Genomic DNA, 13,023 nt, shown 5'->3' on the forward strand with positions numbered 1-13,023 from the left:
TTTAAAGCACATGGCTTCCAAAGAATTCTGGGAGCTGTAAAAAGTGCTGGGAGCTATACTACAGTTCCCAGGATTTTTTTGGGAGAAGCCATGTGCTTTAAATGTATGGTGTGGATGTGACCTATGGCTTTTGCCAATATTTACTTCCTACTTTGTGGTCTCAGTCCCATTCTATAATGATCCAATCGCTCCTACTTGCATTTTTTTGGTGAGGTTAACTTTATTTTGTTTTTTTGTTTATTGCATTTATATCCTGCCTTTTCTCCAAGAAGCTTAAGGTGGTGTACATGATTCTTCCCCTCTCCATTTTATTCTCACAAGAACCCTGTGAGGTAGATTAGGCTGAGAGGCAGTGACTGGCCCAAGATCACCCACTGAACTTCATGTCCGAGGGGGTATTTGAACCCTAGTCTCCCAGGTCATAGTCCAACACCTAACCACTTTGCCACATAGGCTCTCTAACCTACCACAGGCCACCTCTCATTCTTCCAACATCCTTGTTCTTGACCCCTGGCATGGCAGAAAAGGACAAGTAGCCTGTGACCCAAATATAAGATGCAGTTGAGTCTGCCATAGGTTTTGAGGGGGAGGTACCTTAGAAGTAATGAACAGTAAGATAAATGATATGTAATGCATTTATTCTGGACCTGGGAGTGCAAGTCCATATTCCTTTATGTATAACAATTTTATTTTTATTTTTTTGCTTCCGAGGTTATTTTCAGGCCTTCTCTTGGTCTGCTTGTGTTCTTTGTATCACAGTTCTTTCATATTTCAAAGCTCTCTCTAGAAAAATATCAAGAGTTTCCCAGGCCCTCTGCCTGTTCCACCATCCGATGACAAAATATAAATAAGGGTTGATACTGCTAGTTATGCAGTCAAATATCACAGAAGTTATAAACACTGGTATGTTTACTATATCATCATACCAATAGTCTATTATCTCAAGAATTCTAACTGATGGATCAAATACAAGATACAAAAGAACTACTGCCATGATGGTGTTGTCAAGCAATGCTTGAGGGATTTGCTGTGTTCCCCCCCCCTTTCTGATAAAAACACTAAGAGTGCAAAAGACCATAATGGGAATAAAAATCAAGAACCCAAGGCTCATTTCAAATGTAATTACAATATCACAAGAGAGAGCATGTTCATACAAATATGAGTAGAATCTTGGATAGCATGCATAATCTTCTAGAAGTGATATCAGGCATGAGAAGGCCCACAAAATAATGCTAAGAATAACAGAGAAATGCCTCGGTCGGTGATGTTGACACCAGACAGGGAAAAAAACTGACAGATACCTTTCAACGCAGAGAGCTGTTAATATATAGAAACTGAAGTTGCGGCCAAGAATATACATAATCTGTATAAGACGTGAAATGTGTACATTAATAGGGATTGGTTCTACAAATAACAAAAAATAACAAAACAGATAGAGAAGAACAGCAAAATCGGCAATAGCTATATTCATGACATAAACAGTGAACTTATTCTTCTTGATTGTACAGCAGAGAAACAAAATGACCATTCCATTTCCAGCTAATCCCAAAATGCAGACTGGAATAGATACAATTATCATTGTTTTCTGCATGTTGCCTTCACTTGCGTAATTCTTATTCGCTGCTTCAGCAGCTTGGGGAGATAGTATTCTTCTCTGTGCCAGCATGCGATCAGTTTGTTCAATAACCCTTCTCAACCTAACAAAATCAAACACATTTTGTCATTTTTAAGGTGCTGATGGAGTAATAGAAGTAGGGAAGTTTCAAGAGGAACATCCGTAAAGCAAAGGTGTTTGTGCTATAATGTTACACTTCCATAATATTTGACAGCGAAAGACTTCCCCTCCTCTTCTTGGCTGGCTGCTTAGTAGTCAGTTGGGCAGGAGCCTTTTAGCCTAAGTGTAAGAATGTGTCTTTGTTACTAGTTAATACAGTATTGCAAGATGTTTTGAGATGCCGCTATGACTTGTGAAAGTGATGTTTAGCTTGTCCATTACAACATTTTGAATCCTGTGATGGCTTTGAATGAAAGAAGATATGCCTGGTTTCCTCTGTCATACCCTGGATCTTTCCATTAGACAGTTAAAAGATATAACTCATGATATCCATGGAACCCAATAAACTTTTCCATTTGTGACTTATGTGGCTTTATTAGCAACAGAAATTGGCCTTAGGCTACAGAAATGGGAATAGCTCATTCATCATGACAACTAAATCGGTTTCTGTGCCAAACCCAGGCACAAAACTAAACTAAAATGGATCCAGATACTAGATGGCATCCTACAGAGGCTAGGATTGCCCATTGACAACTCACAAGCATCTCTTATACCTTCATTAGCCAATCATCCAGTGTCAGAGAATTAGAATTTTACCTTTTGAGCTTCATTACCATATGGGCAACTGTTAATGTCTCTTGTATCCCTATTTAACACTACTTAGACGCTATTGTATCAAGAGGCTTATAAATGATTAAATTTAATAAATAATAAAATTTATGGGATTCCACCACACACACACCAGCATTCCCTCTCGGATTTGACACACGGTATGTGTATATGGAAAGATAGTTACCGCACAAATATATCCTGTCATTCCTCTTATGTCTCCCCCCTTCAAAAAAACCATGTTGGTCCCCAGCCATGTATTTGTGGCAGTGGCCATCTTTCCCCCACATAATGCTCGAAAATAGCTTAACATCTGGGGAGTTTGATGCATATCCAAGATGATGACCAGAAGCTTCTTTGCACTGGAATACCAGGAAAAAACGTTAAAGTTTTAAAAATTATTTCAAAAATGGGGCCCAGACATCAGAAGTTGGCTGTCCCAGGGTGCTTTGGCCTCAAAAGCTGCCCAAAGATGTCTCAATGTGGCCCTGAACTTGCATCTACTGGCCCAGAACTGCTGGAGTGCAGTGAAAGCTAGTACTAAAGTAACTCCATCCCAGTGAACCATCTGGACAATGTGCTTAGCTTTTATGCATAAACAGCTATGACCGCACAATAAAGTATACTATACTATACTAACAGCTGTATTGAGAACCTACCAGTATCTGGCTGGTGGAACTGGGTGTCTAGTGATCTGTAGGTCATATTAGGGCTCCATCCTCTGAGGTTCTGTTCTTCTTGCCAGACTAAGCACACTTGATGCATATAGAAAGAGAAAAGAGGTCAACACATTAACTTTATTACTAATACCCACGAGGCAAGTGGCTGATAGAAATAAAATGTTCTCACTTTTTGTCTCTTTCCATCATTCCTCCAACACCATTTACATTTCTACTTCCTCTCCCAGTTGTCATAAGAATACAGAAGGTGGAGGCCAATTATTTGTACTGACAGTATTCAGAGGAGGAATAGGTTAGATAGAATTATCAGCCAGGCAAGTTCCTAGGATGCCTGCTAAACGGCCGCATGATGAAGAAACTAATGAAAATCTAAAAAACTCAAAACATATGAATAGCTACAAGAAAGAAAATTACATAACTGCATTCCAGTGTTATTTTTAATTTTCTTTGGATGTGTTTCTGCTCATTATGGAAGTTTATCCTGTGAAAGTATGACCCACCTCATTATGATGAGATGTGCTGTATGTAACAAAGAGAATAAGAGAATCCCATGACCTCATAGCAACTGTTAGCCATAATCTGGTGATGCTTCATTCTGGATCCATTTCAATCTGGTCTTGGCACAGAACCTTTCTTGACCGTCCTGATAGATGATCAGTGGTAGGAGAGAGATGGGGGCTCGGGATGTGACTTGGTTCATTATTTATTTGTTTATTTAAGAGAACGTTATACTGCTTTGTTGATACAAAATTCACAAAATGGTGTGCAAAGAATTTAAAACAAGAAAATGCTAAACCCATATAATATTATAAAAAAATTTTCAACAGATTGGTAATTAAATTTAAAAAGCTAACTTCTGGGCCAAATGATAAGAAGGACACCCATTGAAAGGTGCAGCTAAAAAGAAAACTCTTGGCTCTAAAAACATTGCAGGGAAGCATCTGAACAAAAGGAGAAGCCCAGGCCAGGAAGCATGTACCATTATATCCTGAAAGGACTGCCAATGATCTGATAGAGCTCTTGAGGCAGACTCTTCCTCCCCTCCTCTGGGGCTACTTAATGCCTGTGCACCCTAAGGGAAAGCAGAAGCTAGGAAGCCCAGGCAGAGTCAGCTGCTGAAGGGATTATCAATAGCCTGCAAGAACTGTTAATGCCAGAAGAGACTGGTGGCTTCAATGTCAGTGGGAGAGTGAATCCGCTCTGGGTTTAGTCTGAACTTTCAAGCATATGTCCAGTGTCCTGAAACCTATTCCCAAAATAGGTTGAACACCTTGGACAACTCCTTGAAAGTTTGGACTAAAACCCAGAGCAGATTCACTGCCTCACTGCAATTGGAGCAATTATAGCAGTCCCTTCCCAACCTTCCCTGGGGCTATTTAAGCAAGACCTGTATGCCCTGAGGAAAGGGAGATGAGAAGACCAGGCCAGGGAGCACATAACCATTAGCTCCTAAAAGGACCATTAACAGTCTGAGAAAGGCATTGTGTCAGTCCTTTCCCTCACTTCCCTGGGGCAACTTAAGACCTGTGTGTCTTAAGTGAAGACAGAAGCAAGGAAGGCCAAGCCAGGGAGCTCATGCCATTAGTCTGAAAGTCATGAAGGCCACAATCCTGAGCATACTTACTAATAGGGAGTCAGCCTAGTTGAACACAGTGAGACTTGCTTCCAAATAAACTTGCCTAGGATTACACTGCAAAATAGATGACAGTGCCTAGGTTTCTGCCTTCCACTAGTAGGTAGAGCTGGTGTATCAGCCAAGGCTGATAAAAATGCCTCTGTACCATAGCTATTACCTGGTATTCCTGGACTCATGCTGCCATAGAGATCTGCCTGCCCCCATCTTCCGCCTCAGGCATCATGCACAGCTGGACAGTGGAAACTTAGGATTGTGTCCTAAGTGTGCTTCTTGAGATAGTTCTGCTTCTAGGGACTTTGCTTCAGTGTGTCTCGTCACCATATTATAAACATCAGAGAGGTGCATCCACCAAACAGTATGACTATGTGAAAGTGGTCATATTCATTCTCAGCTCACTTTGTAACAGTTTTCCCACCATTGGCTGATTCCTCTTCTGTTTCGCATCTGTAATGTTATTGCAGGCCCCTACCTCCTACTCTAAAAAAGTCGTATTTAGCCAAGGTTCTGACTTGATTAAATTCCTTCTCCTCATTTTCACCTCCCTGACAAGTTTCTTAGTTTTTGGTGGCCCAATTACCTTTGTCCTCCAGTTTGAAGTTTTGACTAGGTTCATCATCTATTATTAATGCGCTCCCTGGGGCTGGAAGGTAGTTTAACATCTCCCTGTGTTGGAACAACACAGCTCTGTTGCTCTGTGTACCTAGTGTCTTCATCCTGCAGCTTACCCTAGCTAACCCTGTGCTACTGATCCCTGCTATTACCTTGCACTTGAAAAACTGCCTCCCTTTGGACTGCTTTGCTGTGTTTGACCTGAGCTTTGCCTCAAAACCATCTTACTGTATCATACCCACTTTTGGACTGCCTCTCAACACCCTTTGTTTCTAGATTGCCCTGATATCTCACTGCTACCTTCCCTTTGCAGGGTTGGGCCAGTCTCCTTTCCTGGGGATCTAGCTTCTCTCTTGCCTGCGGCTCAGGGACCAAGCCAGGACCTGACCAAACCAAGACAATATCCTCATTCTTGACCCCATGAGTGGGTGATGGGCTTAAGAAGCTACAAAAATGAAGGTTGGCCCTAGTATAGGGTCTAGGTGGGTGTATTGAAAGTCATGAACAGTACATTAAAGTATTTGTAATACATTTATTCTGAAGCTGAACATATAAGTTAGTATTCGCCTATGTGAAATAATTTTCTTTTGGCTCCCGAGGCCAGGGATATTTTCAGGCCTGCTGTTGATCTGCTTCTGTTGTCTCTGCCATGTTTCTTTCATCCTTCAAAATTCTTTCAAGAAAAACTGCAATGGGCTCCAAGTCATCCCGCCTATTCAGATATCCAATAAAGAGGCAAGCAAAGGAGATGCCACTGCTGTAGATGGAACTGAATAACAGAAAAACTGTACCTGCTAACTTCTTGTCAGTTGGTGGATCCCAAAATGTCATGATAATAAGAACTCTAAGTGGTGCATTAAATATAAGAAACAGAAGGACAGTTGTCAAAATGGTGATGTCAAGCCTTGCTGGAGGAGGGGCTTGATTTATTTTCATTTTCATAAAAATGGCTGAAGCGGAAAAACCCAAGATGGAAATAAAAATCAGCAATACTATAATCATTTGCGATATAGCTGGATTTTTACAGCTGACAAATTCTGTTTCATTGGTTGCGCGGACTCTTGGGAAGCAGGCAAAATACCCCGCAAGAGGCATCAAGCCAGACAGCAGCCACAAAATAACACACACTGTGATTGTAAAATGCTTTGGACGGTGATGTTGCCACCAGTTTGGGAAATAGACAGTGAGACACCTCTCAGCAGCAGCAGCTGTTAAAACAAAGAAGCTGGCGTCATGTCCGCATAGACCTAAGACGTCCACTATTTGTGAAATTACTATATTTTTGTGCAAGGGTATAAAAAATTCAGTAAGAGCTACAAAATTGTAGAAGATCAGAGTTACATTAGCTGCTGCCATATGCTGGAAATACAGAGTGAACCTAGACCACTTGATGGTGCAGCAAAGAGGCCATAATAAAAGCCCATTCCCTATTAATCCCAAGATCCCAAATAGAAGAGATGTGATCATAATTTTTTCTTGTAAACTGCCTGCAGGATGCATCTGTTTACTGTTTTTCTTGGTTACACCAGCAGTGTGAGAAGACAAGGTGCTTGCCTCTGTCATCATGACACTATCAATGTGTTCAGTAATTCTTCTCAACCTGCCAAGATCAAACAGTTTGCCATCATTAAGGGCTTGAGGTGTTGTAACAGAGGTAGAAAACCAACAGAATTCCCTGCCAGATAACATTATTTGTATTAAATATTCTACTCTGCCAAATGTCTATGAAAGTTCATTGTGGACACACACACACACACCAGGCTTGGCTGGATTACAGAGGCTTTCATCTAGCTTTCACCTCCATTTCACCTCCATTTCCAGATGGGGAACAGGCATAGCTCAGTAGTAGAGCATCTGTAGACTCGCACAGGTTCAATCTACGGGTAAGTCTGGGAAAGCCCCCTTATAGAGAGCCACTGCTGGTCTGTGTAGCCATACTGATTTAGTTGGACCAACAGTCTGACTTGATGCAAGCCAGCTTCCTATGTTCAGCTTAATGTGGAGGTTATAGGGATGGTTAGGCACTACAAAACCTGGTGTAGCTTGACAGTATTAAAAATAAAGGACAACTCTAAGAAGGGGGAGGCAGGCTGACCACAGAGCAACAACATGTCAGAGGCTCAGGTTGCGGGTGAGCAGGAACCTCAGAGGAATGGGAATTATAGCAACTCTAGTAATTTAGAGACATTTCCTTACAAGAAACAGTGGAATAGCCGTTTAGAGATGATCTCTGGAGAATGGTGTGAGGTGGTGGTACCTGACTAGCTGAAGAAGCTCCAGCAAAAAGCTTCTTGTTGTAGCTGCTAATTAATAAAAAAACACTAAGTCTTGTCTCAGAGTATTGAACCTGAACTTATTACATAGATAATATACATGCATCTAGATTTCCAACCTTTAAACTTTGCAAAGAATTTTGTCACTTTTCAACCTCTTTTCCTTCCTTTCTTCAAATGTGAAATAACTTCCCTGCACAGTATCATATCAGGCAAGAGAAAAGGCTAGAAAACGTGACAGATACTGCTAATGACAGTGACATTTCCAAGATCTAGGACAGTGTCATATGCTAAACATTGAAAAAGAAAACTCTGTTTGGAAATGGTGATGTGCATTTTTTAAAGTTGTTTGACACAGGTTATAAAGTCTCTGCTATGGCTGATTTTAAAGTATCAGCAAATCAATTTATATTGCCCGCCTACTTGGTCAGTTGATCTGCTAACCTGAAACTGGCAGTCACTGTACTAAAATGAAGTGTTTATACCCAACAGCTGCTAAATTTGCAGGGCATCAAGATGAAGCAGACTGCTTCATTCACCAGCATTTAGGCAAACAGTGAAGACTTTCATGTTCTTGAGTTTTAAAAGGCTCATTTACAAAGAGGTGAGCTCTCTTGTCATTAATCATGAATGCTCATATTCCTGCTATTTTAATAATTCTACATTTGAAAATATTTGACTTTTTGGCCATCAGCTGACTCCCAGCTCCTGCTGGGAGGAAGGTTGGAATATAAAGCAAATAATAAATAAATAATTGGCCAGTCTTTGGGAAAGGTACTTTTCTTTGTGGTACATACTCCCAAGAGAAACGTATTTATGTACCAATTTCTAGAACAGCTGGCACTCCCAGACTGATCTTGTTGAACTGTGCATTTAAAAAAAAACTATTTCTGCTTTATATCACTGTTTCACGACCTTATTTTTGCAATTTATTGTAAGTCGCAATAAGTACTCTTGTGAAAAGACTTGTTGCATGTAAATTCTATAAATAAATATGAATTGACTAATAAAAAAGCAGGTTGAAAAACAAGTTGGTCCCCAGAATGGCAATATAGAAGACAATGTAGAGGAAAATGACATGCCTTGGCTAGCAGTCTGGAAGGAAGTTGAACGCTCCTCAGAGACTTACCAAAACTTGCTGAGAAACCTGGGATAGGGCAGGTAATGAGTGGTAAACACACTAGAAGAATGTTCTAGTCACTTCTCTACAAAATTTAGCTCATAGTAGGTGGTTGGTGTTTGTTGCTTTTGGCTGAGAAAAAAGGAGATGTAGTGATTGTAGTAATTTAGTGACATTTCTGTACAAGAGGCTTTGGGATAGTAGTTTAGATAGGAGTTTGATTCCTGGGGAATGGTGTGAGGGGATGTAGTCCGACTGGCTAAAGCAGCTTCAGCAAAAAACTAGTTGTTGTAGCTACTTATTAATAAAAGCACCATACTAAGTCATGTGTCAAGGTGTTGAACCCAGACTTATTCTGGGGTGAAGGCTGGATGAAAGCTTACAAGCTGAAGACAGGCTGTAAGCTGGAGTCAGGGAAGCTGGAAGAAGACTGGAGGCAAGAGCAGGAGGACTAAATGGCTTCTCCCCAGTGATGTGTTGCCCAGTTCCAATTCTTCATATCATTAAGTAGTTCCCCTGATTCTGGGGCCCCATCAGACCAGAATATTTTTCCATTTCTGTTGGTTGTCTTCAGGAGGCATTGCTGTCACTCTAAACACTACAAGCCTGCTAATATTTCATACCACCTCCATTTCTTTTTCTGTGGGTAAGAGGCAGGGATGGGCAGCCTCTGTTGGTATTGAGCTCATGGCAGATGTGGGAGCAGCCATCTTTTTTTCTATACAATTCCCCAGGAAGGGACTACATGTTATAGCATACAGCCACTTCATGGAAGAATTTTAAAAGGCACTTTACCACACTGCCAAAGAGCTGCTCTAAGCAGCTTAAAATATTTACCAAGGAAGAGGTAGCCTTCAAACCTCCCCATAAGTCATGTTTATTTATTTATAGAAGTGGGCAAATTTGTTAGGATTTTTCCTTTAAAAATCTGGTCAATAAATGGGAGGGGACGGAGCCAGTTTGGCAGAAAAACAAAAGCACTTTGGAATGCAATTATAGAGATCAGTCCATCCTTACGTAGGTGTTTAAAAATCAAACTGACATAAGCACCTACAAGACATAAAAATCGATACTAACATGATTGGACTCCCAATTTTCATTTGAACTTTCTTTGACCATGCTTCTGCTCTTCATAGAAATATAATACTGCAAAGATGTGATCAGCTCTCCTATTATGAAGTGTCCCTTGTGTAACAAACAGAATGCTAGAATGTCATGACCTCACAGCAACTGTAAGCCACACTGTGTCCTGCCCGAAGTCGAGAGATCCAGTCTCAGACACGGCTGTGATTTTCCTCTTTTTATTAAAGTTACAGGTACACCAAAAGCAGTACACCTCATCAACCTAACTAAGCTTTCTAGGAACTTTTGCCCTGGTTAGCTCTGACTAAGCATGACTTTGTAGCGCTGCAACATTGACTCAGCAACGAATCCCTCCCCAGTGTGAACCATGGGAAGCTGTGGGGCGCCCGGCTGGGAAATGACAGGCAGTGGCGTACCTAGCATATTTGACACTGGGGCGGATCATTTTTAAACACCTCCTCCTCTTAATAGTCCCCTCCCACCAAGACCCTCTGCAGTTTTGAAGTGGTCCTTGGGGGGAAAGGTTTGGAAACCCCTGTGCTAGATTCCCCCCCCCCATGAACTACAAACAGACATATTTAAAAGTGGAAACATTTGACTCCTCTCTACTGGCATTCCCACAGTAACAACCTCAATGCGATTCCTCCTGCCGACCTCAAAACTGTCTTGGAATTTATTTAACAAGCTCCCATCCCACTTAAACCATGCGCGGGGGGGTACTTTATTTGCTTATATGATGGCATCACTGTGCCTAGTGCTTTACAGGGTACAAGAAGAGAGGTCCCTGCCCCTAGGAGCTTCCAATCTAAAACTTCCACGGGGGCTGGGGAAGCAGAAGGTGCCCTGCAGAGGGTTACTTACAGCAGGGCAAGGGAACTTGCGGGGGGGGGAGATTGGCAAACCGTGAAGAGCGAAAGCACTCTGCACTCGCTCAGCCTCAGAGGTGCCTCTTTCAAATGGGAGGGCGCTCACTAGCGCTGATGAGAAGAAGCTGCTGGAGCCAGCCAGCCCACCGCGGAGCGCCCACCCAGCCTGGAGCATGCGCTGCAGCCCCTCATCCGAGGCCAGGTTGGCTGGCAGGCAGGCCCTACACGTGCAGTGCTGGGCAGGTGGCGTGCAGCTCACCCTCCAGCTCGCCCAGGGCACCAGCCGAGCAAGCCACCAGCAGCAGGGCCGAGCCGGGCGCCAGCCACGGGGCCAGCAGGCATGCCAGGCTCTGGCCCAAGCCCCACGAGGCACCTGTCATGATGCACACAGCTTGGTTCAGGCCACCGCCACCAGGCTCAGCCTCCATAGCTGCATGTCCAGCTTCATAATGAACACTCCATCTTAGGGTTGCCAGGTCAGAAGCATCCCCAAAACTGAGTTTTTAGGAGCAGGCCCGAGTGATGTCATGGGGGCGGGCCTGAGTGATGTCACACGGTGGGCCTGAGTGATGTCATTAAGCATGATACATTAAGCATCAATCACAGTTGCTTGGAGCATACAATTAAAAAAAATATCTGATTGGAAATTAAGCTAGAAATCTTAGCTAAAAGATGGAGCCTGGATAAGGAACATTTAATCTAGCCTACTTGCTTTCAGCAAGAAGGGTTTAACTGCCTTCAGGCCAGGCCAGTCACTGGAAGGCCACTGTAGGAAGAAAGGAGCCTAGTGTTTTGGAGATGTTAGATGGGAGCATTTGGGAATAAAGATGGATGCCCCTGAAGGCTGCAATTCTAAACTCACGCACTAAGGGACTAAGCCCCATACAACTCAACAGGACTTACTTCTGAGCAGTTTGGATTGTGCTGTTGGTAAAGCTTGACTAGGGATCCTTTGCAAAGAGATCCATATCCAAGCAGGGTTGGCAACCGCCTGCCTGGAATGCCCTGCCCTTATCTTTTAATGTGGCTGCTCCAAATTTCTTTACAGATTTGACCCTTCACTTCAGAAAGAGGTCTGAGAAATGAGTGAGAGTAAGAAGATTCTTACTCTTTCTGTCTATCCTGTGGGCTGCTATAAACTCACTTTGACAGCCAACCCAATTCCAGTGAGTAATAATTGACAGAGAGAAAACAGGCAGCAGCTTGGGAACAACAACTGCAGCCACACTTTCAAATATGTGAATTCTCATTTACCACTATTGGGCAAGAAACAAACTGCCATGCAACCAACAAGGTGCATCATCAGTGGGGTTTAGGAGGTTGAGCTGAGCACATTCAACCACTGCTGTTGCTTCTATGGATGTAAGGGAATGAGGTTAAAGGTAAATGAAATGCAAACAGAAAAAGAAAACCAAAGACAGTGATGCTTTCCTAAATGCAATACCATACCAACCACAACAAGATTCCTATGAGTAAGGCAGACAACTTAGCATCCCACAACCAGTCAGGATTCATAACCAAAAACCAAAACTAAAAAAATCCTGGCGTGGCAGCCACTCAGTTAATGCAGAATGCTGTGGCATGATTGCTGACATGAGTGAGATCCTATCAGCACATTATATCTCTGCTCTGAAATCTGCATTGGTTGCTGTTTTGCTACCAGACCAAGTTCAAACTGTGCTTTCCATGTTATGGGTGCCACATAGTACTTGTTCTGCTCTTGTCAGAAATCAGGCCTTTAGTGTGGCAGCACTTACTCTTTCGAACTCCCTGCCTATTGACGTTAGGCAGGTGCCTTCATTGTACTCTTTTCAGCACCTGATAAAAACATTTTTGTTCAGGCAAGCCTACCCAGGCATGTAGCAGCTACTATGTTTTTTTATCTGTTTTCAGGATGATTCAGACCATAGTATTCCCGATCTCTATGTATGGATGTGAAAGTTGAACAGTGAAAAAAGCGGATAAGAGAAAAATCAACTCATTTGAAATGTGGTGTTGGAGGAGAGCTTTGCACATACCATGGACTGCGAAAAAGACAAATAAAAAGACAAATTAAACCAGAACTATCACTAGAAGGTAAAATGATGAAACTGAGGTTATCATACTTTGGACACATCATAAGAAGACATGATTCACTGGAAAAGACAATAATGCTGGGAAGAACAGAAGGGAGTAGAAAAAGAGGAAGGCCAAACAAGAGATGGATTGATTCCATAAAGGTAGCCACAGACCTGAACTTACAAGATCAGGGTGGTTTATAACAGGTGCTATTGGCGGTCGCTGATTCATAGGGTCATCATAAGTCATAATTGACTTGAAGGCACATAACAACTCATTGTTGGTTTCATTATTTTGAATGTTTTAAAATACCTG

The 13,023-nt window shown here is 42.3% G+C and overlaps 2 protein-coding genes across 2 annotated transcripts; both read right to left on the reverse strand.

Moving 5' to 3' along the window:
* Window positions 1-718: 718 nt before the first annotated feature.
* Window positions 719-1,579, reverse strand: LOC133384182 (mas-related G-protein coupled receptor member H-like). The gene has a single exon (XM_061626103.1). It carries the CDS (start codon window positions 1,577-1,579, stop codon window positions 719-721), a length of 861 nt encoding a protein of 286 aa, XP_061482087.1.
* A 4,341-nt stretch (window positions 1,580-5,920) lies between these two features.
* LOC133384183 (proto-oncogene Mas-like) lies at window positions 5,921-11,078 on the reverse strand. Its single transcript, XM_061626104.1, has 2 exons — window positions 10,910-11,078; window positions 5,921-6,621 (listed from the first exon to the last, which is right to left on the reverse strand). Exons 1-2 carry the CDS (start codon window positions 11,076-11,078, stop codon window positions 5,921-5,923), a joined length of 870 nt encoding a protein of 289 aa, XP_061482088.1.
* Between the last annotated feature and the right edge of the window lie 1,945 nt (window positions 11,079-13,023).

This window comes from Rhineura floridana, chromosome 4 (assembly GCF_030035675.1).
Source record: "Rhineura floridana isolate rRhiFlo1 chromosome 4, rRhiFlo1.hap2, whole genome shotgun sequence".
In the NCBI taxonomy this organism is placed as follows: Eukaryota; Metazoa; Chordata; class Lepidosauria; order Squamata; family Rhineuridae; genus Rhineura; species Rhineura floridana.

Bases quoted from the DNA above. Each gene is read 5' to 3' on its own strand.
- LOC133384182 (XM_061626103.1), bottom strand. From the start codon at position 1,579: ATGATAATTGTATCTATTCCAGTCTGCATTTTGGGATTAGCTGGAAAT.
- LOC133384183 (XM_061626104.1), bottom strand. From the start codon at position 11,078: ATGGAGGCTGAGCCTGGTGGCGGTGGCCTGAACCAAGCTGTGTGCATC. The intron at 6,622-10,909 runs GTGAGCTGCACG...ACAATTTTGTAG, and splicing joins TGCCCTGGGCGAGCTGGAGG to CTCTTACTGAATTTTTTATA.